Source organism: Dipodomys spectabilis, unplaced genomic scaffold (genome assembly GCF_019054845.1).
Source record: "Dipodomys spectabilis isolate Male_0828 unplaced genomic scaffold, ASM1905484v1 ptg000163l, whole genome shotgun sequence".
Taxonomy (NCBI): Eukaryota; Metazoa; Chordata; class Mammalia; order Rodentia; family Heteromyidae; genus Dipodomys; species Dipodomys spectabilis.
The window spans coordinates 8,610,001-8,635,610 of record NW_024870840.1 but is presented as its reverse complement, the minus strand read 5'-3'; the positions used below and the strand labels follow the sequence as shown (position 1 = coordinate 8,635,610).

Below are 25,610 nucleotides of genomic sequence, written 5' to 3'. Positions count from 1 at the left end.
CTACAAGCCAGCTGAAGGACAGAAGGGACAACCCGACTCGGCCAGTAAATGCATAGCTTTTATTCTCAGCAGAGGCAGGTCCCCTGGCCCAGCAGCCTTCACCTCATGATCGCACGGTCATTTTGGTCCTTTGTGCTAAGAAGCAGCACAGCATGAACACCAGCAGTGAAGATTGCATCATGCTAGATAAGAAAGAGTTACTTTTCATTGGGTTGGCTTCTGCGGCTTCATTAGTTGTCAAGAGCATTTGGGCTTCGACTAAACTCAAAGGTGTACTCTGTTCAGTGGAACAGACATAAAACACCTAAAGGTCGGCAAACTGGAGTGCTGAAAGGGAAACACATTTATGCAATATGACTTGAGTCTTTTGTTCCATGACATTTCCTACAAATGGGATGACCTGGAAGGGTCCTGAGATAAGGCATGTGTTAAAGAACCTTCCATGTGTTTTGCTCTAGGGAAATTTCAGTGTGCCAGGCCATCCGGCTGAACAATTCAGAATCAGCTGCTCAACCTGAGCTCTATTGGGCTCAGCCAAGCTCCGATCTCAGAACTGCTACTTACTAGCTAGTAGTTTATACTCTCTGCACTTCAAGCTCCTAGTCTGTTAAATGGGGACAAGAAAAATGCCTACACACCAGGGTTGCTGAAAAAGAGTAACAAAGACTGTCTACAGCTCTTAGTATATGACTAGCACACACCTGTGTGTGAAGAGAAATAGAGACTAAAATCACACTGAGTAATCTCTGATACATGGTTTTGAATAAGTGAAATTCATAATTAACTGGAACTATACCTGACATATTGTGTTTCATTTATTCATGGGAGAAATTCTCAACTGTGTACAGAAAAGTACTTAAATGTTCCCAAACAGATGGGCTCCACTGAGTCAGCTGTACTTTCTTAGTTATGTTGGGCTCAAGTCCTCAGGCTCAGGTCATCTGAAAACTATTTGCATGTTACTCTGCAGCTAGGTTCCAACCAGAATATGTCACATTCGCATTTAATAGCCAATGTGTTCAAGGTCCTCCTGGTTGAGCCATCAATGAAGGTTTCTCAAAAGTCTAAAGAGGACTTCGAAACCATAACACATTTGCCTTTCCCAAAGCCATAAGTATATACCTCTGGGCAATACATAAGATTTATATTTCCATAGTCTAAAATTTGGACACATGTCTGGACTTGAGATGGTTGTGCATTTGTTTCCAAGGGATACAGAATGTACTCGAAATACAGTGGCCTTCTGTTTCTCGTGGTTAATATGTTTGAAATGTCTCCGATAATACATGCACATAAACATTGTGAAATGATTTCATTCGCTCCTCTCCCTCCCATCCCCGTGCTTCCTGAGGCTTCTGTGGCCTTAAGAAAAGAACTCTTTGGTTAGTTTTAAAGAAAATTTCCTGTAAAACCTGCCCTGGGTTACCTCCTGTCTTGTGGCATCTCTGCATGAGTTCCTGTTTGGGGGGAGGGGTCGCTGCAGGGTGGACACAAGCAAAAGCCTAGCTTCCTTTTCTTCCATGTAAGAATGCTTCACTAATGGCTATCTTTACTTCTGATCCCCTGGAAAGAAACTCTAGGTGATGGACATTCCTTTGCATTGGGAACGATCCTCTAACTTGGACATCCTTTACTATGGTCCCTTCTCAGTCCTCTAAAAAACTCGCATGTGTGTGCTACACAAGGCGAGCTGGACTTGTCCACAGGTGCCTCCGCTTGTGTGCCCTTGTCTGCAATTCTTAACCTGGATCCTGCCCTCCAAAAACCCTCCTCTTTTCTAACTGCTGTCTTGGTCTTATCTGTCTAAATGCCACCTCCCTAAGGACACTCTCCTGATCTCTCCTCAGACAGATGGAATGTCTCCTTTTTGCTGCATCTTTAGAACACTGTGTAGCCACTTTCTCTCCCTCCTCCCCCCTCCCTGCTTCACATTTAACATGTTCTGCCTCAAATTATGGTAATTTGCATATTTTTCTGATACCTCTTTCTACTGCCTCAAAGAAATTTGCTCAGCTTCTCCTGGAGAATTAAATCCCTAAATACTTGATGAGCTGAAGGAATCTGCAACTCTAGGTGCATCTCAACTCCTCGCTTGCCACCTGTTGGACACCTCCACTTGGAACATCCCCGTGTTTTACCTCAAATTCATCTTTCACATCCTGTGCTTCTTAAGACTTTTCTGTTTCTGTTGACTGTACAACCAGGTGTGCATCTTCTCAGCAAATATGGAGAGTGCACATAAGTTCCAGTTGCCAGAAACAAGGATAAAACAAGAGACAGTCTCTGCACTCTGGCCCTGTTCACTGCTCAGCATCCTAAGATGTAAAATGGAGCCCTCTGGGAACTCATCCTCCTCTACATGTGCTCATTTCCATCCCTGTGGCATGCAAGCCCCAGTGGGCTTACAGACAGCATCTGACACATCCACCTAAACCAGTCCATGTGTCTCTGGTCTCCCCATCTACTCTACCACCTGAAAACATGATCCAATCAGATTCTTTCATAGTTCCAGGTAAAACAGAAAACAACAAAGATGGTGTCCTTAGCCACAGTTCTAGGTCCCCCAAGCTTATACTCCTTAATTTCCCCATGCGAACCTTCCTATTTCCTTGATGGGTTTAACAACAAGGCTTATGTACCACGTGGAATGAACAATAGAAGTCCAACCTATCCGTCTTTCAACTGGAACTTCCTGGAAGTTCCCTGAGCTCCCCAGCCTTTCATTCTGAGGCTTTCATTGCCTGTTGATGACTCCTGACCTTTGTCTCCAGCCCCTAGTTCTCTCCTGAGCTCCTGTTGCAGCTGGACATTTTCACTCCTGTGCACTAGAGATGCCTCGAACTCAGCCCAAACTGAACATGGAAACTTTTCTCCATGAGTTTACCCATACTCCTCAGAGTTAACTGGTTTCTCTTCCCACCTTTACTTATTTAATTTTTTGTCAGTCGTAGGGCTTGAACTCTGGGCCTGGGTGCACTCCCTGCGCTCTTCAGCTCAAGGTTAGCACTCTACCACTTGAGCCACAGCGCCACTTCTGGCTTTTTGTTTATGTGGTGCTGAGGAATTGAACCCAGGGCCTCATGCATAGGAGGCATGCCTTCTACTGCTGAGCCACCTTCCCAGCCCTCTTCCCACTTTGAAATGCATCACCAAGAACCCAGACCCATGTCCTGGGATGCTGTCCCATTGTTCACAGCCTTATGTTGCCATCTTTTGGCTGGATCTAGCTCCCCTCCTTCCCAGTCCATGCCATCAGGATGATATCTAGAGCAGAGTTCCAGTTACGTCATTTGTGCCCCCATGATGTTTCCCATGGCTCCATCTCCTATCACTTGCTTTACCTTGAGGATTTATGCTTTGTCTATGCTGTTCTCTGCCCACAATGCTCTCCTCATCCTGTCTGCCAGAACATTCTTACTGATCCTCTAACACCCAACCCAGGCACAATCACCAGCCGCACAATGCCTTCGCACCACTTGTGCGCCTCCATCAGAGTTAGTATCTTCTTCTGTATTCCTCTTAGGCCTTACTATTCCTGTTCACTGCATCTGAGACACTACTTCAAGCTACTTGCAAGCGAGCATCCATCTGCGATCAGCTTCAAGCACAGCTTACACATGCTGGGGCGGGCGGGGGGCTTAGCTCATGTGTTCTAAATTAATTAAATGATCTGCTTCTAAAGTGCTTCTCTGCATGACACATTTGACTCCTGTCATGCACTGTCCTGTGTGTGTGTATGAGACTTGTCATGGTTCAAGCCTAAGGTCATAAAAACAGCCACTGGTACTTCTGCTGTCCTTTCTACATTCATAAAACTTAACATTCAATAGTTCTTATTTGTTGGTTGATTCTAATAGGGCCTTTTTGCTTCACTTGTCCACTAGACACTGTTCATTTCCTATCAAGTCTACAGCTTTCAGGAAGTTTTTAGGGACCTTTATAATTCATACCACACTAAATTATATATTATAACCTGTAAGCTCATGAGAACAGAAACTGTCTGTCTTTGCTAACTTTTGTATCTCCAGCTAATTAGCAAAATGCCCAGGAGTTCAATGATTATCTCCCAAATGAACTGATTAAAAAGGATTAAGCACTTGTTATTGGATTAAGAAGCATTTGTTATTTGACTCATATGGATGAGCTGCTTAAGTATTTTCTAGCACATACCTATAATCCCAGCTACTCAGGAGGATGAGATCTGAGGATCACAATTCGAAGCCAGCCCGGGCAAAAAGTCCCCTTGAGACTCTTATCTCCAATTAACCACTCAATAACTGGAAGTAGAGATGTGACTCAAAGTGGTGAAGCACTAGCACTGAGCAAAAGAGCTCAGGGACAGTGCCCAGGCCCTGAGTTCAAGCCCCATGACCGAAAACAAAGGAAAAGAAATATTTTCTGACTACCTGACTGCATGGTCTGAGATACTGGTACATCTTCCAGGCTTTAGGAATACTAAAGGAAAAAAAATCATTGGTGTACAAACATCTCTAATCTTAGAATTCCTATGGATGCCAACAGATACCATAGCATGTTGGGGTTAATAATAATAATAATAGTAATAATAATAATAATAATGTGTATATGTATCAAACAAAGTGACTCTGAATCTCTAGAAACTCTTACCTCTTTTTTTTTTTGTTGTTGTTGTTGGTCATGGGGCCTGAAGTCTGGGCCTGGGCACTGTTCCTCAGCTCTTCACCTCAAGGCTAGCATTCTACCACTTGAGCCGCAGCGCCACTTCTGGTTTTTTCTGCTTATGTGGTGCTGAGGAATCGAACCCAGGGCCTCGTGCATGCAAGGCAAGCACTCTACCACTGAGCTACCTTCCCAGCCCTCTTAGAGTTACTTTGAATCTCTAGAAACTCAAGAGTTGTTTTGACTCAAATAAAAACATGGCTTGGATTTTAAGAGAGGACTAGAGGGCTGGGAATGTGGCTTAGTGGTAGAGTGTTCGCCTAGCATACATGAAGCCCTGGGTTTGATTCCTCAGTACCACATACACAGAAAAAGCCAGAAGTAGCACTCTGGCACAAATGGTGGAGTGCTGGCCTTGAGTAAAAGAAGCTCGGGGACAGTGCTCAGACCCTGAGTTCAAGCCCCAGGACTAGCAAAAGAACAACAACAACAACAAAGAGAGGACTATACTCCCGTGGCAGTTTGCAGAGCCCTGATCCGAAGGGAAAAGGGGGACACAATGAGCGCCAGCCAGGTAGGTACAGAGGTGTTGGGGGGAGAGCTGGGGACAAGGTGGTCAAACTGATTATGAGGAATCAACAGAGAACCCCAGAGCAGAGGTGTGTGTGGGGGGGTGCTACCACAGATCGTTTACCTGGGGCGACTTACAGCTGGGGAACCAAGAACCTCTGACTGGATACAATAAGATCAGAGGGCACCCCAGAGCCAGGATGGCAATAGGATGCCCCCTGAGAGCTGCTCACCAGACACATCATGCCGCTCCACACTCCCACTTTTTGACCTTGACTCACAACAGGAAGGAACCTTTAGCTGTCAGACCCTGTAGCCTGACTCCATTCCCCTCCCAGGCTGGCTCACCAAACGCCCCCGGGGCACACATACTCAGACTCTGAGGGGAACGCACGCCCACAGCCCATACGTATCTGAGTTCAGCATCTTGCCCAGCACAAGGGAGATGAACGCAGGTCTTGGCATTAGGAAGGGGAAATGAAATGTGCCAGCTTCCGATTCTGAATTAACTTCCCCTTGTTAAGGAACCAGGTGGAAGGGACTGAACAGAAAAGGCAAATGAAAGGAAGAAAGCCAAGGGACACCAAGGTATAAAAGACACAGAGAATCAGAAGTTCCAGCTGCCACCAGGGCTGCCACAGTGCCGGGATGAGGACCTGGACCCTCTCCTTCTGCCTCCATTTCAGACAGCAGCCATGCTTTCCAACAACAGTCAATGATCTCAAGGGCCATTACCTAGAAGACATCACTCCCTGGAACCAAGCCTACTTTTGTGTAAGTCTCTTCCGTTCCTCAGAGTCCCATGATGGACAGGTAGGCCTTCTCTTAGCCAGGACTCCGCTTCTGCTTCCCGCCCCTCCCTTGGAAAGCTTTGGTTCCAAGATTGGACTCATGGCACTGAGTTAACCAAGGCTCTACACTCACAGCTTGGTTGAGCAGACTTTGCTCCCAGCTGTTCTAGATACCAACCCTCCTTCCTCCTCCTAGTGGGTTCTGTGTCCTCTCAGGTCAAGGTCCCTCCTCTGGTTATCCCAGCCAAGCCTCCCTCACCCCACTGAGTGGGGCCACCTTTGAGTTCACAGTGTTCAGTAACAAAGCTGCAGAGTGAACCTGGACTCACTTCCTGAGCCAGACAGGGCTGGCTTCCAGGTGATACAGGCTCAGTAAGAACAGAGACACTGAAACAGGAGCTGATCTTGGCCTGGCCCTCTCAATCTTACAGCTGTAAACACAACAGGCCAGAGAAGGAGATGCTCTGATTGTCCACTCAGGCCGCTTCTGGATGCTTCCCTATGCAACTGAGTGAGCCCTGCTTCCGGGCCATTTGCACAGCGGTCCTTGCCGAGGGACGGTCTTGTTTTCTTAGGAAATGGACAATTTAGGAGCACACGTGCCCTTTCTCGCCTGTCACTAATGCCTGGACCTCCTCTATGTGACAGCACATGTAGTACAACCAACTCATGAATACGGGCTGTCCTGTCAGCCCTGAGAAGCCACTGAGAGGAAAGTGACAGAGTTGCTCCCAGTTGCTCTGCAGCCCCATGGTGACTGTTACGGAGAAGGAAGCAGGCCTCGTCCCCTGGGGATGGCAGAGGACACTGTAGTTCAGGGCATGGATTCTGAAGGCAGACAAGGGAGCTCAAATTCACTTCTACCTCACCCAGAGGCAGCTACCCACAATCCCATGCGTCAAGAGTCTAGCTAGGCAGGACCTGAATCCAGGTCAGTGACACCCTCTCACCCCAGCTGGTGCTGCTTAATGTCTGACACCTCTGTACTGCATCCAGTTATCCCGGGGGGAGGGGGGGCGGTGGGAATGTACCTTCCCACTGTGGCTGTCCACTGGAGTAGCCAGAGAACCAGCCAGATTTAAAGGACAAAGCTGCCCTCTCCTGAGTTAAGAGCACCGCCCCCCCCAGGCAGTGCCCTGCTCCCCGCGATACGGACCTGCTCATGCTCAGAACACGCTGCTCTGGCGAAGCCCACTCCTATCCCCTGTTCCATGAGGTTCCTGCACTGCTAAGAGAACAACCAGACAAGTACAGCTCGACACTGACCTGCACCAAGGCCAGGTCTGAAAGCAGGTATGTTCCTGTTAACAGGAAACTAGTGGCTGCTACATGTCCGCTCCCCCCCGCCCTCCCCCCCACCAAACTGTGCTAGGATTAGTTCATAAGGCCCAACAGGGTCCTGAAGTTCCAATCTGCCCTTTAAACTTGCAGTGGGGGAGAACTGCTGGTTGACCTGCGCTGCTTGGCTGGTGTGCACATTTCCTTTTGTTTTTTTCTTCTCTGGTTCTTTTTGAAACAAGATCTCCCTGTGTAGCCCAGGCTAACCTCCAACTTGGGATTCTCCTGCCTCAGCCTCCTTCCTGAGTGCTGGAATGACAGCTCTCCACCTCCACACCCAGCTTCAAGCGTTCTATCTCATCACTTCAGGTCATGAAAAGCAAGAAGCCCATCAAGCACCTTTTGGCCACCAGTATACCAAACCTTTCCTCACGAGTGGAATCCAACCTGAGGATGGAGAAAGAAGTACCTTCCCTTCCTGTTTGCATGGTGACTTTGGGGCCCTGGTCACAGGATTGTCCCTAGAGAGACAGAGGAAGGGACTTTGGTGGTTCTTTTTCCTTCAGCTGCAACCATGAGGCTGGGGGTGAATGGCTCTTACCTGTGCAGTGAAGAAGGCTGGGGTGAGGGACCCCGAGGGCAGGGCTGGGCTGTTGAGGGCGATGGAGCCAAGGTCGGTGCCCGAGAGCACCAGCGGGGGTGCGGAGATTTCCAAGCCTTTGGGTTTTTTGCCCTTTGGGGGAAGGGATGGAGACTTGGTCTTGGAGCCGGATGACAGGTTCAAGGGCTCCAGGGGATCCGAGTCATGGCAGGCGGCCTCTAGGAAGAGGCTTCTGTGTTCAGAAGGGAGGGGCGAGTTGGGGGACAGGGATGGGGACCGAGATGAGGAAGGCGATGCAGACGAAATGCTGGCGGCATTTGGCAACATTAAAGAGGAGATCTTGGCGGAGACCGAGGAAGCCAGGAAGGCGGAGGCGGCTGCAGCCTCAGACGTGGAGGGCAGGGACACAACTGGCCGGGTGACGTGCTTGTCAGCTTTGTTGGTCACAAACCTGATCACAGTCCTGACTTCCTCCACAGGGGGGCTGTCTTCCGATGGCTCCTCCAGCTTCTCGGTCTTGATGGCTTTGAAGGCCTCTGGGGGGTTCTGCAGGGAGTTGATGGTGAAGGAGGAGTACAGGCCTGAGTGGAGGTACTCGTTGCGGCTGGTGCTTTTGAGGGCGGACAAGCTGTGCTTGTGGATCTCCCGGCCCTCGGAGGGCCCCTTGCAGTGGCTGTCCTGCAGCAGCAGGCTCTCGCGGCTCGTCTCCACTGTGTGAGGATCCATCTTCAGGATCTCCGGGAAAGAGACGAACTTGTACACAAACTTCTGCCCAATCACCTTCTTGATGATATTCTGCAAATAAACCCAGAAGGAGATAGTTGAGATGCAGATGCCAGACACACTGGAGGGGGGGCGGGGGGGGGGCGTATATACATAGTCATAGCCATTTTTGGCCAGCAGTGGCACCAAAATATTCCCCAGGTATCTATCTCCATGATGTGGCTAAGGTGTGGAGGAAAGAGGAATGCAGTTTGAGGCTGAGGGCTGAGAGTTCATTCCAGTCATGCTACAGAGCAGGGGTGTAGTCTTTGGCAGCCTGCCATCTGTGGTTTCATTCTCGGCAGTTACCATTCCCCAGAAGACACTAACAGTCACCCAGGAGTAAGCACTTACTAATGTGGCAGCAATTATTCATACTGAACTCATATCATCAGAATAGTAATCTTACAAGACAGGTGGTGTCAGTCCCATCTTTAAAACTAGGAAATAAAGCTAGGAGGGGTGGAATCAGCCTGAGATTCCAGCTATACAGGCGGATGGGATGAGAGGACTGTAGTTTGAAGCCAGCCTAGACCCAACCCCTCCCCCGCCCCCCCAAAAGAAAACCATCTGGAAAAGAAAAGCAAGTCAGATATGGTGACACATGCCTATAATCCTAGCTATGCCAAAAAGCAAAAGTAGGAGGACCGCAGTTTAATGCCAGCCTTGGTGTAAACATGAAACCCTACCTGAAAACTAAAAGCAAAAAAGGCTAGGGGCGTGGCTTCAGTGGTAGGTAGCTTGTCAAGCAAGTATAAGGCCCTATCTTCAAGCTCTGATACTGCCAAAAACAGTCATAATAAAAGATTACAAGTGAAATAAAATGAGGAATAAGCTGAGAGCATGCACCATCCAGCCAGAGGGAAGGGATAAGGGAGCATTTCCGTAACCGTAACACAGTGCTGTCTTACCACCACTGGGACTTGCAAGGAGGCAACAGGCTAGTCATGGGAAAGCCCTCAGTAAGCTGGAAAGCATTACAGAGACAGACATAAGGGATCATCACCAAACGCCGCAGTATTTACTTAAGTCATGTGGCCAATTCTATCTTTTTCATTTTCTGCCAGGAAAGCCACAGGAGGAAAAACAACTTGTCTCCTTGGATATTTATGACACACTCGTCCTATTTTAAGTTGCCAGCATCTACTTCTGTCCTCATAGGAAAATAGGTGACTGATCATCACTAAGAAAGTTGTCGCAGTTCTTTGGAAGAAAGGTTTTCTATTCAAGGCTATACTGCTCTGGGGTTTCCTCCTGGTCCATGAATTCCCTGTAGAACCCACCAGATCCTGTGTGGACTCAGGGGATCCCAGGTGCTCAAGGGAGAAAAGATGGCCTCCTTCAGCATGAAGAACTAGCCTCCACCTTCTGTGGAGAAAGGACTCTGAATGTCTCTTCACCAGTGGATGCTTCTCAACTGGGTATGACAGAGGTAAGTACATGAGAAGCAGCTCCACTGTCACCTTTCTGTACCCGCCACCTGCGTGCCATCCCTCTCTTAGGCCCCACGCCCAGCTGTCTGGAGGCTGGGAGGGATCACAGACAGACATGGGAAGGGAGTCCTGTGCCCAGGAACCAGCAAGGTTTACTGATCTTAGATCACCACTGATCCCTCACAAAAACGACATTATATTTTGAGTCTCCTGTGTTAAGGGTTTTGGTTCTCCGTAGCAGTCCGATAGGGAAGGGCGCATTTGCCACGTCACTAAAGCTTTCAAGGAGGAGCTCCTCAGGGCGGGTCTCAAAGGAAGGGACACAGGGGTCGCCACTCTTCACCAGAAGTCCCACCCAGGTCCTAGTACCAGCACGCAGGAGACTCCCCATGCTGAGCAGTCCTGGTGGCCACCACCCTGGGACTTTTGGCCACTGGATTGCTGGTCCACTGACCTCATTCCCACACTCACACTGGCAAACTGTCAGAGAAATCTGGGAAACTGAAAAGTTCTACGTAGATTGGGTTGGCGGTGTCTCTGCAGAGGGCAGCACCAGGCCTGGGTAGAGAATGTGCCAGAGAAAATCAACTGCCAGCACGAAAAGGTTGAGTAAGGGTGTCACTGGACGCATCTGACCCAGAGTCATATCCATATACAGCAAGTGTGCTGTCCTGGAGTGCCGCTGCTTCCTCCTGGAATGCCAGGGCACTTTTATTTATAGTGCATAATATTTTCCCTCCCTAAGGAAAGACTTTCTTTTCCTTAGCCAATTTGAGTGTGTTTTTATGAGCCCCCAAAAATTACACAGAAGAAAGGGGAAAAAAGGAAATGATTATCTTGTTTGGCACGTCTTACAAATGAATTGGTTTATTAAAAAGAAAACACAAGTCGGGCACTGGTGGCTCATGCCTGTAATCCTAGCTACTCAGGAGACTGAGATCTGAGGATCGTGGTTCAAAGCCAGCCCAGACAGGACAGTCCCCATGAGACTCTTATCTCCAATTAACCCAGGGAAAACTGGAAGTGGTGCCATGGCTCAAGTGATAGAGTGCTTGCCTTGAGCTGAATTCCAAGCCCCACGACCAACAAAAAGAGAGAGAAAGAGACAGACAGACAGAGAGAGAGAGAGAAAGCAAGAAAGAAAGAAAGAAAAAAGAAAGAATGGAGGGAGGGAGGGAGGGAGGAAGGGAGGGAAGGAGGAAGGGAGGGGAGAGGAAAGAGAAAAGAAAAAACAACATATGGTGCCTCACACCTATTATCCCAGCTGCCTGGGAGGCTGACATCAGGAGGACCATGGTTCAAGGCTAGCTGGAGCAAAAAATTAGCAAGGTCTCATCTCAAGAGGCCTCTGATCCCAGCTAAATACAAAGGTGTTGGTAGGAGTATCATGCTCCAAAGGTCTTGCTGGCCCTGGGGAAAAGCATCCTTACTTACATAACTAAAACACAAAAGGGATGGGCAAGGCTCCTCTGGTAGAGTAGCTGACTAGGACAAACCCTGAGTTTAAAAAAAAAACAAACACAAAACTTTCCTTTTCTTACAGACTCATAACATAAAGAGGCACTGAATTTGGACGAGTCAATAACTAATTCAGAGCTGGGTAAAAATGATTTTAATAGGAACACTGGAAAGGGACCATCTCAGTAGCTGTCGCTGGGGTGGGCAGAGCACAGGGATAGGAGAGGATTTAGGCAGGTTCACCAGGAAGCTTGTGGGTGCGCTGCCTGAATGAGCTGGCCAGAGGAGGAAGTACGATCTGACTTCACAGCAGAGTCACCTAGGGCTAAAGGCTGAGAATGGAACTGGGCAGGCAGAGGGTAGGGTCGGCAGCGCAAGAGGTCAGAGGAATGCAGTCCAGCGTGTCTGGTGGCCCAGACATGCTGCAGCCTGGAATGGAGGAGGGACAGCGATGTGGGAAGAGCCCTCTGCAGTCTCCAAAAGGGAAGTACCCTTGCAAGTACCCAGTCTACAGAAGACAGACACAGTAATAACTGATAGAACTCGCTGGGCACATTGCATCTGGCCAAACTCTGCCCCGAGAACTGGACAAACAGCAATTCATTTAATCCTCTGGGAACCATGATGATTATTCCCATGTGAGACATGAGAAAACTGAGGCTCAGGAAGCATAAATCACATACAGTTCTGAGCCTGTACTGGAGAATGACAGATGGCACCGGGGTAGTCTGACCCCTCGGCTCTTGGCCACTATGGATGGTGACAGAAGTCAGCCTGGAAGGTTCAGAGGGGACTCTTATTTTGGTAAGTCATGAAGATATTTGGAAAAAGTCAGTTTTCACTGTTCAATCTCAGACCCCAGTATTTGTTGCTTTTAGTTGCCTGGTAACCTGGTAATGCTGCCTCATATCCAGTTGAGTCAGTGACTTTTGGACTGGTTTGGAGACAGTTGCACCCATCTGCCTCCCCTCCTAGGCCATCTCTTAACCAGAGCCCACTCCATGCATGCCAAGCACTGAGAGAGAGCTACAGGCAACAAGGAGAGGACCAACTTCAGAAAAAGGAGAAGCAAGGTCCTCATACACAGCGGCAGTGGCGCTTCCACACAGGAAGAGGAGACATGGAAAGGGATATGCTGTCATCACATCCGTGTTGTCTCGGTGACCAGGCGGAAGTTTGAGGTACAGAGGAGCTCTCAGGGGCAGAACAGCAGGGAAATGCTGAGTTGGCAGATCCTTCCAAACCAGCTCTCTTGCAAAAACAGGTGTGTGTCTGTGGATGTGTTCACACACACACACACACAGACACACACACACACACACTCCTCTTTGAAGAGGAAAGTGGAGCATGCATAAATAATCCCAGTACAGGGAAGGTTGTTCAAATCTTGTAAGTTACAATTCACCCTCCTGTATATTTTAAAATACTAAGTCAATCCATGTACATAGTTATTATACCCGATGATAAGTTAAAAAAAAGATTATGTTCAATACAAACATAATTCCTTTTTTTTCTTTTTTTTTTTTTGGGTCCGGTCATGGGCCTGAACTCTGAACCTGGGCGCTGTCCCTCAGCTCTTCAGCTCAAGGCTAGCGCTCTACCACTTGAGCCCACAGTGCCACTTCCGGCTTTTTTTTTTTTTTCTGCTGATGTGGTGCTGAGGAATCGAACCCAGGGCCTCAGGCATGCAAAGCAAGCACTCTACCACTGAGCCACCTTCTCAGCCCCCATAATTCCTTTTTTGTCAGTCATGGGGCTTGAACTCTGGGCCTGGGCGCTGTCCCTGAGCTCTTCAGCTCAAGGCTAGTGCTCTACCTTTTGAGCCACAGCTCTACTTCTGGTTTCCTGGTGGTTAATTGGAGATAAGAGTCTCATGGACTCGGCCTTTCTGAACTGGCTTTGAACTATGATCCTCAGATCTTAGCCTCCTGATTAGCTAGGATTACAGACAGGCATGAGCCACCAGCACCTGGCCATAATTCCTTTTTCAAAGGAATTCTCTTCCATCCTGGGCCTGTGGAAACCTCAAAGGTAAAATTGGAAAATGGAATGGCCACGTGTAGAGGGTAGATGAGACATACTCCTATTACGTTTTGTAATATGAACTATATTCAATGCTAAGTAATAAAAAGACATGTGAGCTGGTGGCTCACACCTACAATTCTAGATACCTGAGTAGCTGAGATCTGAGGATTGCGGTTCAAAGCCAGCCCAGACAGGAAAGTCATGAGACCCTTTAATCTCTAATTAACCACCAGAAAACCAGGAATAGAGCCTTGACTTGAAACCTGAGTAAAAAGCTCAGGAATAGTGCCCAGTCCATGAGTTCAAGCCTCCATGACTGACCAAAAAAGAAAAAGAAAAGAAAGTCAGAAGTGGAGCTGTGGCTCAAGTGGAGAATGCTAGCCTTGAACAAAAAGCCTCAGGGAGAGCCCCAGGGCCTGAGTTCAAGCCCCATGACTGATTAAAAAAGAAAAGAAAAGAAAAGAAAGAATCATGTGTCTTTCATGGGTGCAGACCTGCTACCCAGTCTCCCATCTCCTCTCTGGAGGGCCTGAGCCCTGGCCCCTGGAAAGTCCACCCCTAGAATCACAGGCCTCCCCTCTGCCTTTGCAACTCTCTACTCTGGCCTTACAACTGGGGGCCCTGCTCAGTCCCACACTGGTAAGCAGAGCTATGGCACTGGAAGGGGGTGAGGAGCTGCCAACAAATACCCACTTACTGTTGTCAGAAGGGCTGCTGCTGGGGAATCAGTTCAAATACTATATGCCTCAGTTCCCTCTTCTACAAAATAGAAGCCGTGCTGGTGGCTCACGCCTATAAAATCCTAGCTACTCAGGAGGCTGAGATCTGAGGAGCATGGTTCAAAGCCAGCCAGGACAGGAAAGTCCATGAGACTCTTATCTCCAATGAACCACCAGAAAAACCGGAAGTGGTGCTATGGCTCAATGGTAGAATGCTCACCTTGCGCTGAAGAGCTGAAGGACAGCGCCCAGGCCCAGAGCAAGCCCCATGACCAACCAAAAGAAAAAAAAAAACGGAGACCAACCTATCTACTTAAAGCTTGGGTCTCATGGCCCAAGAAAGGCACCCATCAGTTGTAATCTATAAACTCACTTCTTAATATCATCACTGCTCTTACACAGTAAACACAAGCAGTCCCTGTCAGCCCCATAATCTTCACAGAAGGCCAAGCATATCCACTTGCTCTCCTACCTTCACTTCTGGGTCATGTGGGCTGTGACACACAGGCAGAATCGCACTTGGCTTACCATCTCAACAAGCAGACACATGAAGCTTCCTTTAATGGAGTTCAGACAAGAAATAGACACAAGGCTCATGGCTTCTTATGCTGACCACAGGCAGCCCTTGACATCCACCATGAACAAAACCACTCATAACCTAATTAACTCCGGGGAGGGGGGTGTAGATGGATGGAGGAGCCGTCCACTGCTGGAGGACAGAGATGGCAGCCTACAACAGAGCCAGAGCCGCTGCCTTGGCTCTCTCTAAGGTGATGTAGATGGTAACCAGACACCTACCAGATCCCGGGTGCTGTCCAATCCTTTCAGAGCAGACTCTTGTCTGCTGATGGTGTTGCCTGAGGCCACAACTTCTGTGAGGCCTCTTAGGGGAGAGCACTGGGGGCTGTCACCGGGTCCAGGCATGGGTGCTAGCCAGCATAATATATGATGGAGGACCAAGTCCAGGGTTAGTGCTCTTGCTGTGAACAGTGAGATTGTAGCTTAACATATTCAGAGCATTGGGTCATGCTTTCAGACAACAAGGCTGTGTCTGCATTTCCCTTCGTCCTTAAACAGACATTAGGTAGAAAATGAGAATACACATGAGAGGACTCCATCATCATCATCATCATCATCATCATCATCATCATCATCATCATCATCATCATTTTGTCAGTTGTGGAGCTTGAACTCAGGGCTTGGGCTCTGTCCCTGAGCTTTTGTGCTCAAGGCTGGCACTCTATCACTTGAGCCACAACACCCCTTGCGATTTTCTTGTGGTAAATTGGAGATAAGAGTCTCATGGACTGCCTGGGCTGGCTTTGAACTGCGATCCTCAGATCTCAGCCTCCTGAGTAGCTTTAGGTGTACAGGCGTGAGCCACCAGCACCCAGCAACTCCATTATTTTTTAAGGAAATCATTTTCCCTATTTTATTTATTTTTGTTTGAATAAAGAAAGACACTTCATCTCCAATGATGTATAGTACAATCTAATGATGATTTTAACATCTGCATTTTGATATTAAAAATAGTGATAATATGTGTTCATTACAGGTTACTCATCACATGAGACTTGGTCCGAGCTCTCATAGCTTGAAGCTGGTGGCGTTGAATTTGGAGCCTGTGTGAATCCAGGGCCATGCTGAACCTCTGGCTCCCCTCCCTCTTCACAAACCAGCTGCACTTAGCCAGAGTCTTCTTGAGCTGATCTTCCAGAAGGTTCCTGTGCTACAGAGGGGTAGTGGGACCCACTGAGAGGGCCTGGGAAGCCAGCCCTACCCTAAGGAGGTAGAGCCCTTACTTAAATATGGCCCTTTCCATCCTGACCCACTGCCGCTGCTCATCCATGGGGCAAACAGGTACTTGCTTTAATGGGACACAACACAAGCATGAGGCTCCAGGCTCAGCAGTCTCATCCCACACTAGACACGAGGTCAGTCTCTAAGTGCATAACACCCCAAGACAGGTTGATGGGAAATTCCAAAGTATTAAGTCTACCACACCCACTCTGTTCAACACCACTGAGCATCTATGGCCTGAGCAAGGCAGTAGCTTACAAGGTCAAAGCCAGAAGTCCTCCTGGGCTGAACACTCCAGAAAAGCAACCGTGGTGGGGTCAGAATGGGATTTGAATCCCGGCCTGTTTACTTGACCTTTACACGCCCTTTCTAGCTCCTCAACTTATGTAGGTCTCTGTTTACCCAGCCCTAAAAGAGGAAGAAGAGACTCCAGGAGGTCGTTTGTCCCAAAGAGTCACGTATGTCATGCCCCACTGCCACACATTCTTAATCACTACATCTTCCGAGAGATCGCTGTGTTGCATTGTCGTCTCTTATTCTGCCATTGAGTAATCATTATTCCTTATACAACACCGGGCTCATACAATCCCAGCTACTCAGGAAGCTGAGATCTGAGGATCAAAGTTCAAAGCCAGCCTGGGCAAACAAATCTGAGAGAATCTTATCTCCAATTAACCAGCCAAAAGCTGAAAGTAGAAGTGTGGCTCGATATCAGTGTCAGCTTTGAGCAAAAACACCTAAGCAAGAGGCAAGGCCCTGAGTTCAAGCTCCAGTATGAAAGGAAGGAAAGAAGGGAAGAAGGAAGGGAGGAAAGAAAGAAAAGAGGGAGAGATGTAGAAAGGGAGGAAGGGAAGAAAGGAGGGAGGGAGGGAGGAGGGAGGAGAAAGGAAGAAGGGAGGAAAGGAAGGAAGGAGGAATTTCTTATCTGGTGCTTTGCCTTACAGATCCTAGGGTGCCATGAGTCTCACAACTCTCAGCAATCCACCTTCCAGATGAGGAATGAAGCTGGAGCTGAACTCACACAACTGGCCACCACGAAAGTGTGTCTCCAAGCCTCCAGCTTTCCTGACTACAGCCTTTCTTCAGGTCATTCGGATTACCACTCAGACCACACAGTATGACTCATTCTTTCCCGACACAAAACCTGATCTGTCCTCTCTCCAAAGTTAGTAATGCCTGCAGGAGTGATTCTTAAACTTTCTTCTCCTGAACCAGCAAACCTTATTCTAACAAACATGCAGGGACACTTTCCTATAGAAGGATCAGCACTAGGCTCTGTCCTTGACATGTCCAACTGCTGTTGGATTCGCAGTGTGGGTCCTACTGTTTCTTAGTCTAGGCCAACGGAACTGCTCAGTTTGTTTTATTGGGCTTGGTTGTTATAGGCCAGGTCCCTTTGTGCCTGCCCCCTGGGAGCATCTTATGAAAGGGTCCCTTGGTCCCATCAACTTCAGCTGCTCCCAGCCACGTCCTCTCCTGTCAGCTCCATGGTGAGTTAAGTGGTATCCCCCAAGTTCATGTCCACCCAAAACTTTAGAATATGGCCTTATATTTAGAAACATGGTCACTGAAGATGTAATTAATCATGATTTAGGGTAAACTAAATTCAACAGTCAGGGTCCTAGGAGAAAAGGGGACACACACACACACACACACACACACACACACACACACACACACACACACACACCAAAGACAGTCACAGGCAGAGAGCAGAGGATGTGGCTAGAAGCCAAGGGCTGCTGGGAGCCACCAGCTGGAAGAGACCCTGGATGATCTTCCCTGGAACCTGCCAAGGTTTGGAACCTAGCCAACAGACTTCATTTCCTGGATTATGAGAGAACAAATTTCTGTTGCTTTGAGCCACCAAGTCTGTGGTTATTCCGGCATCCCTGGAAATGATTTTTATTTTCATTTTCATGTTGTTTTCAGTGGTACTGGGGGTTGAATTCAGGGCTTCCTGCTTGCAGGTAGCTGGTGCTGTACCCCTTGAGTCTCCCTCCCCACCCCCTAGTCCTGGGGGACTTTCTGAAAGTCACCTGTGCTCAGCAGGGAAGGGAAGCTGGGTGAGCATCTCCCTGGAGTGACCCATCGACCCTGCATCTACCCTGCCCACTGGACACTGCCTGGGGCAGCAGAGCAGCGAGGGAGTCCTTTGTCTAAGGCTTCAGTCTGGAACATGCACACGCACTAACACATCCACGCCCCCACAGGATCCATTTCAAACTTCTAAGAATAAGGCACTGCCAATAAAAGGGCTCTAAATCTGGCTGGGAATCAGCTGACTCTGGGCGGGGGAGGTTTTCTTGTGGTTTGGGTTGAGATTTTTCTTTAGTTCCTGGCACCGAGAAGCTACAGTGTAAATTGTCTCACCAGACGGGGCCAGCCTGAAGTCGGGAGGCTGCTCTGCCTTGCTGCTGGGGTAACCAGGGGACCCTGCAGTGGCTGCAAATGAAAGCGCCATCTTGCAGGCCTGCCAGGGCACTCTGACGGGAGGCTCAAATCGGACATTTAGGGCATCTTTCCATCATTGCTTTCGTCTTGGCTGGTGGCTGCCTCTCCCTGGGTCTGAGTCCTGGCTCTGGGCTGGCTCCATTTACTCCCTCAAGGGTGTTCTCAGTCAGCCCATCACAGGCCCAGGCTGGGCAGGAGCTGCTATGGCTGATGGGCTCTGTGGCTTCAGTGGCCATCTCTAGTGCTGGCATATGGTGCGGGGAGTGAGGGATCACGGGGCCTCTGGGAGTGTGCGCTCAACCTGGCTCAGCCACGGATTTCATTAAATCATTTCTATTCATAGGTGAGTTCTATATAAATACCAAACTCATTATATTTCATGTAACTCAGTGGTAGAGTCCTGGGTTCAACTTCCAGCTAAATAACAACAAACAACAACAGCTAAACAACAACAACAAAAAGAGTAGGAAATGAACACAAAAATCCCTTCCCGTGCAGGGTCCTCCCTCCTTGAAGGGATAGCAGGTAGTGTGAGAACGGTTTTGTAGGTCCTACCTGTGCCAAAAGATGGCTGTTCCCTCCCTCATGTATACCACAACCCAGCACCTCAGCCCAGCACCACAGTCTAGTACCAAGCCCAGCATCATAGCCCCGTACAGTACCTTGGCCCAACACTTTAGCTTAGTACCACAACCCAGTACCTCAGCTCTATACTACAACCCAGCACTATAGTCCAGTACCTCCACTCAGTACCACAGCCCAGTATCAGAGCCCAGCACCACAGCCCAGCACCTGAGCTCAGTACCGTAGCCCAGCACCACAGTCCCAGGTAGCCCAGAGATGTCAGGGACAGTCAGGAAAAGCAGCCCGGGGAGTTAGACATAATGACAGCAGGAGAGGGGAGGGGACACAGAGCAGGGAAAGCAGCCACCATGTGATGTGTAGGCACTGGCTGGAGCAGCATTCTACAGTGAGCCACGCAGGGAAGACACAGATCCAGAGAAGGCTGGGTGGGCAGCTGGAACTGTCAGGTTGGGTAGACAGTGAAGGAAAAGTTTGGACTCTTTTCTGGGACCACAGAGATCTCAAGAAGTGCCAAGCAGAAAAGAGAGGGGTGCCAGAACCAGCACCTCCATTCTCAGCTTGCTCAAGTACCCTGCCAGCAGTTTTTTTTATTGGTTGTGGGGCCTGAACTCTGGCCCTCAGCTCTTCAGCTAAAGACTCTACCACTTGAGCCACAGCACCACTTCTGGCTTTTTCTCTTATGTGGTGCTGAGGAATTGAACCCAGGGCATCATGCATGCAGGGCAAGCGCTCTACCACTGAGCTACCTTCTCAGCGCCAGCAGTCTTTCCATTGTCATCTTGATAAATTGAAATAAAAAACAATGTCGGGGCCATCTCTTCTTTCTGCCTGCCTTGGTATAGCAGTCAGCAACGTGAGGAACAGAAGATTCCCGTGTGCTGCCCCACCCACCCACCCACCCACCCTGTAACCCCGAAGCCCTGAAACTCTGCAGCTTCCCAATCACAACTCGCGACCTGGAGGCCAAGGCTCCTAGGCTGAGGCTCAGCCACTGAGCAGCTGCTTCATCTTGAGCTGGCTCCTTCAACACCTCCCCCAACCACCACCACCCAGACTTAGTATCCCCACCTTGTTGGCACCCACTTCTGCCTCTAAGGCCAGGGATGCTGGGAATTCGATCCTGAGTGAACAAATGCCAAGGTGTCGGATGCCGTGCTGACTTAAACGTGCTCTGTCCACGTGCCTCCCTCCTTCTGTTCCATTCGGGGAGGTGGCTGGGCACAGGCCGCCCAGAGGAGCAGCTGGTGGCTGGTGGGTGGTGGGAGTGTGATGTGAACGTTAGGAGGTTCTGTCAGTTTGTCTACACAAGCCCTAAATTTTCCTGCAGCTCACCGCCCCGGGAGCAGGAAGGCTGGTGCTGGCAAGTGTAGGCTGACGCAAGTGGATCTGGCACGGCTGTGGGAGTGTTGGCAGCCAAGCGCGGGGAGCAGAAGCGTCCTCCGTGTGGATGGAGCTCAGGGCCTGGCTCATCCTTGTTCCTTAGCAACTGTCCTATTTGGGAGATCACTAAGTACCATGGGGATGCTGAAGATAGGAAGCACCCCCAAACGACAAGTCTGAACCTTCCCCAAATGGCCACTTGTGCTGGCTTCCAGCCACTCCTCCTCCCCCTCCTCCCTTTCCCCCCCCCCCGCCCCCCCCCCGGGCTAGAGGACCAGATTGGAACACCTGCAGGAGGTGTTCACCTTCCTCCCACCTCCAGGCAGCTCCTGGGAGGGAGCGGGAGCCCCGTGACCCTCTGCCACCCCGGGCAACAGTGCAGTTGCCATCTGCTGTCCTTCAAGGCAGCTGAGAGGCTGATAGAGCACAAAGGAAAGCAAAGGCAGCCAAGAAAACGACCCAGGCCCAGGGCGAGGCACGGAGGGCCCTGTCCATACAGAGAAAGCGGACACAAGTCCAAGAGAGATGGGACTTCTGTGAAAGTCCACCACCAACAAAGGCATTCTAGAAAGCTCCAGAAAATGAACACTTGCTGGACTTTCTCTTCTTTCTCCGCGCTGACAACACATCCTTTTATCTTTGTAAACTTTATTTGGGGGGCAATGATGGATAAGTTGAGCCAGGCTTCTCGGCATAGGTAGTCAAGCTCAGATTTGGATTATTAATACAAATATTTCCCCATCAAGATGGCATACCCAGTGTAAAATGAATTAATAAGTGAAGGGAAGAGGGTGATGTGTGTGCTTCCGGGAATGTGTCGCCAGCGGCTTTGTCTTGACCTCGCTCCATTAAGTAGAGACATTCAGTACCCACGGAGGCTAAGGTGAGCCGTTGCTGTGGAGACAGCAGCACCTCTCATCCCGTCTCCATCTTTATCTGGGGAGACAGGGCTGGCCGATGCCCCCCGTCCCCCCCCACCCCCAGCCCTGACCCTTCCAGGATAAACATCTCTGCCAGCAGCAAGGACAGAAAGGTTTGTTGGCCAGAGAAGATGAAGGATTGTGTCAACTTCCAGATCTCTCTGAAGGAACACAGAGCAAGAGATAGCTGCCCACCTTATACGAGTGCCAGACTTTTCCCTGTCCACCCTGGGGTTTCTGGGAAGCGCCTACTGCACTGCACGGCAGGTGCTGGTACTGACAAAGGGCTGGGGCCACACATCCAGCAGAAAGTTGCTTCCCGGTAAATGGCCACAAAAAACAGAAGCTGGGAGACCTGAATGTAAAACCATCTGTGCCGAGAAGCAGGAAAGGAGACACGGATTTTTCTTTCTAAAATGCAAATCTGACTATGGGCACTCAATGGCTTTCGACCATTGCCTGGCTGTCGGCAGAGCACACCTGGTGTGTCCAGATTCACTCTGTGTCCCCAGGCTTCTCTCCCCCTTCCCAGCACGAGAGCTCTGGCCGGGGAAGCACTTCCCCGCCTCCCAGGCTGGCCCTCTCCTACCTTCCCACCTGCCCAACTCACTCTTAGTTCTTACCCAGGAGCTCTTCCTTCTGCCGTACTTCCCTCCCTCTCTCTCCCAGAAGGCCTGGCAGCAAGTCCATGCTAGTAACCCTCCCTACATTTGGGGAGGGAAAGGATTTTTGTGTTCAGCTCCCCGCCTTGGCCAATCAGCTGCTAATTCACACAAGGGGAGGGAGGAAACATTTTCCCAGGAACTGCTGAATAACTGAAAGGAGTGAAAGGAGCCATACCAACTGATGGCCATGTGAACAGAAAACAACCTGGAGCTTATTTAAGAAGCCAGGTACAATGACTCTACCTACGTAGGAGGCAGAGATAGGGAGGATCATGGTTCCAAGCCTGGTCAGCCAAAAAAGACCTGACTCCCAAGGGTCCCTTCTGTCCGGTAGAGGGTGTGGCAGCCATTGAAGGCCAGACAACAAGCATGCAGTGACCTCCAGGCTCCACCCTAGTGGGGCCCCCTATGGGCCAAACTAATTTGGAGTGAGTAAAGGAGTTGCTGGCCTATTGCTCAGTACAATCTCTAAAAGAGCTCTTTTCAAGCATCTCAATGTTTTCCTTCTGGAAAATCACTGAGTGACAAACAAACCAAACCACCTCCTAGGACTTACAGTGCCCTTGGGAGAGGGTGACGGTGGCATACATGCCAGTACCCAGTCCCCAGCAGCTGAGGCTTCTCCCTCCCAGACACAGGCATGAATGCCATCTTCTGATTTGCCTGCTTCTCAGGCTGAGCAGGGGCCACTCAGCCCAGCTCACTCAGCCCATGTGGGGAAGTGGGGATCCCTGGGCCGGGTGTCACTCCTGTCCTGGAAAGCCAGTGGGGTCTGCCCAGCAGCCTCTCAAGAGCTTCATTTAGGGGAGGGAGATGTTTGCCAGCCTTCCCAGACACGTATACTAGTGAACACACGAGGAAGGAATAGACAGCAGGCCAGCATTAGCCCAGAGCCCAGCACTAATGCAGGGTATAGTACTAACTCAGTGTACAGTCCTAACCCAGGGCCCAGTACTAACTGAGGACCCAGTACCAACCCATGGTCCATTTCTAACCCAGGGATCAGTACCAACTCAGGGCCCAGTACTACTCCAGGGCTGGAGCCTTGGAGTCAGCTCTTCTTCCCACATGAGCCTCCTTATAGTAAAACCTCTGTGGTTCTGATGAGGAGGCTGCCCAGTTTCCTGGACTCTCAATCCTTCCCCTCTGGCCCCATAGGGGCACACAGGGTGAACACACTGGGACGTGCCCGCTGCTGATCCACAGCTATACCTGTCATGGTGTCTAGTATTACACCAGACTTTCTGTGCGTGCCCTGGAGAGCAGGGTTTTTAATATTTATGTTTGAGCATACCTGAAGTTGAAACACTTGCTAGGTAAGCCTCCCAAACTTGATCTATTCCTCCAGCCCTTTGTGCTCTAGTGGTTTTCAAATGGAAGCTAGCCTTGGACTGTGATCCTCATTATGCCGCCCACATACCCAGAATGTCATGTGTGTATCACCAAGCATGGCTCGTTTGTTGAGCTGAGGATCTTGCTAATTTTTGCCTAGCCTCCCTTAAACTGATCTCCACTTCCTGTGTTGCTGGGATTACAGGTGTGAGTAACTGGCCCAGCTTTGGGGAGTGATTTTTAAACCCATTTCCATTGGTTTGCCCTTTCTATGTAATTCTGGAAATCTAGACGAAAGCCCAGCAGTACATGAAATACATATAACATGGTATAGACTGGAACCCTACCTGAAACAGGGCCTTTGTAGCTAACGGCCAAGTGCATTAGGTCGAGCCCTAACCCAAAGACTGGTGAGCTTAGAAGATAAAGAAAATCTTGACACAGAACACAAAAGGGAGACAGCATGTGGTGACTGAGGCACAGATCAGAGAGGTGCAGCTGCAAGCCAGGGAACAGCAGAGGCCCAGGGCTACCACCAGCTGTGCAGAAGAGACCAGGAAAGACCCTACTCAACCCAGAGCAGCCCAGGGGGCCAGGCCCCACTGATCACAGAACTGAGAGAAAAGATCGTGGGCATTTTGAGCACCGTTTGTGAGAATTTGGTAATAACAGACTAATACAATCCAGCAACCCAAAGTCAGCGAGGTTGGTTTTTTGTTTGGGTTTTTTTTTCTTACATTTACATAACGTTCATTGCATCCGTGATCTGAACTTGACTAATGCATGTGTCATTATTTTATCCATTTGTTCCTTTGCTTAGCATTTACTGAGCAACTAATGCAGGCCAGACCCCATACATCACCAGGGCAATGAGAGCAGTTCTGCAGAAATGGAGGACTGCAACTTAATACAGGAAGATGCAGGAACTCAAACAACACAAAGAACCTGCATTCTGAGGTGTGCTTACTGGTGAGAGACCCTATGCTCAGCACAATGGTGTGTACGCCCTGCTTCAGGGAAGGAGCCAACGTTTCTGCTGACGGATGGAGACAGCTGGACTCTTCGCCTCCACTGCACTGGATACCAAGCCAGCACTGGCTGCAAAGGGGCCTGGCGAAAACGACCCCTACTCCAACTCGAGTAATGTGTAATGTTTGATTCAGAGGTGGTGATGGGACATCATTTTAAAATGAAACTATCTTAAGGAAGTGGGTTTTCAGAAGGGCCTACATATACAAAAACAGACAACTGGTAAGGGAAATGATGATGCTCACCTTGCTATTAAAAGGCAGCCCAAAGAGCCTCGTCTGGTAAATCTAACTGACAATCTGAGACATTTGGGAGGCAGAGACTGGGGGACTGTGGTTGGAGGACTCCCTATGCTTGAAGGTTCATGAGACTCATGTCTATCAATGGTTGGGTAGGTGGCATCTCCCCAACCTCAAGCACACGTAGGAGGATTGAAGCCCAGTCCAACCTGTGAGATCCATAACTTAAAACAACCCTGGCAACATGGAGCTGGAGAGACTGCTCAAGTGGTAAAGTCTGTAACTTGCAAGTCTAAGGCCCTACACTCAGTTCCCAGCACCACCTCCACCAACCCCCAATAGAAAGAAAGGAGGGGGAGGGGGAAGGAGAGGAGTGGGGGAGGGGAGAGACAGCAAGGGCTCCCATGGCTCCTACATAAGAGACACATGATTCTCTGGGCCTGTGTTTCCACCCCACAGGCAGGAAGAGGGCACAAAGGTCTTATCTTCCCTTCTTTCCCTGATTTGTCAAATTGATGAGAGAGAGAAACCATTATTAGGCACTTGATTATTCCGGCCAACCCTTGGTCACACGCTCTCCTACGCCTCCAGTGCCATCTCAGACTGCACTGCATGCCTGACACTGTGGCCATTCACCCCATTCCTTCACACAAATGGGAAGCCGAGGCCCAGAGAGGTGGGGCACCCTGCAAGCCTCTCCTCCAAGCTGAACTCAGGGCTCCTGAAGCCTGGCCCAGGCACATTCTTTGCCCTGCGGCCCCTGGCACAGGGTGGCAGCTAGCAAGGGACGGGTCACCAAGGCTGAGCTTCAGGGTGGCTCCTTTATGCCTCTTGCAGATGCTGGGGAGGGGGGGACATGAGGGAGGAAAGTCGGGAGGGTGACAACCACAGTAATGATACACACGGTGCGCAGGAGCAGCCTGAGCACAGG

The 25,610-nt window shown here is 49.6% G+C and overlaps 1 protein-coding gene across 2 annotated transcripts in view; it reads right to left on the bottom strand.

The window, feature by feature from the left end:
- Nucleotides 1-25,610, bottom strand: part of Elk3 (ETS transcription factor ELK3) — a 62,332-nt gene that overhangs the window by 8,879 nt on the left and 27,843 nt on the right. For both annotated transcript variants that reach the window (XM_042693099.1, XM_042693100.1), the window contains exon 3: nucleotides 7,879-8,673. In XM_042693099.1, coding sequence (XP_042549033.1) covers nucleotides 7,879-8,673 — 795 coding nt within the window. The remainder of the gene's footprint in view (nucleotides 1-7,878; nucleotides 8,674-25,610) is intronic.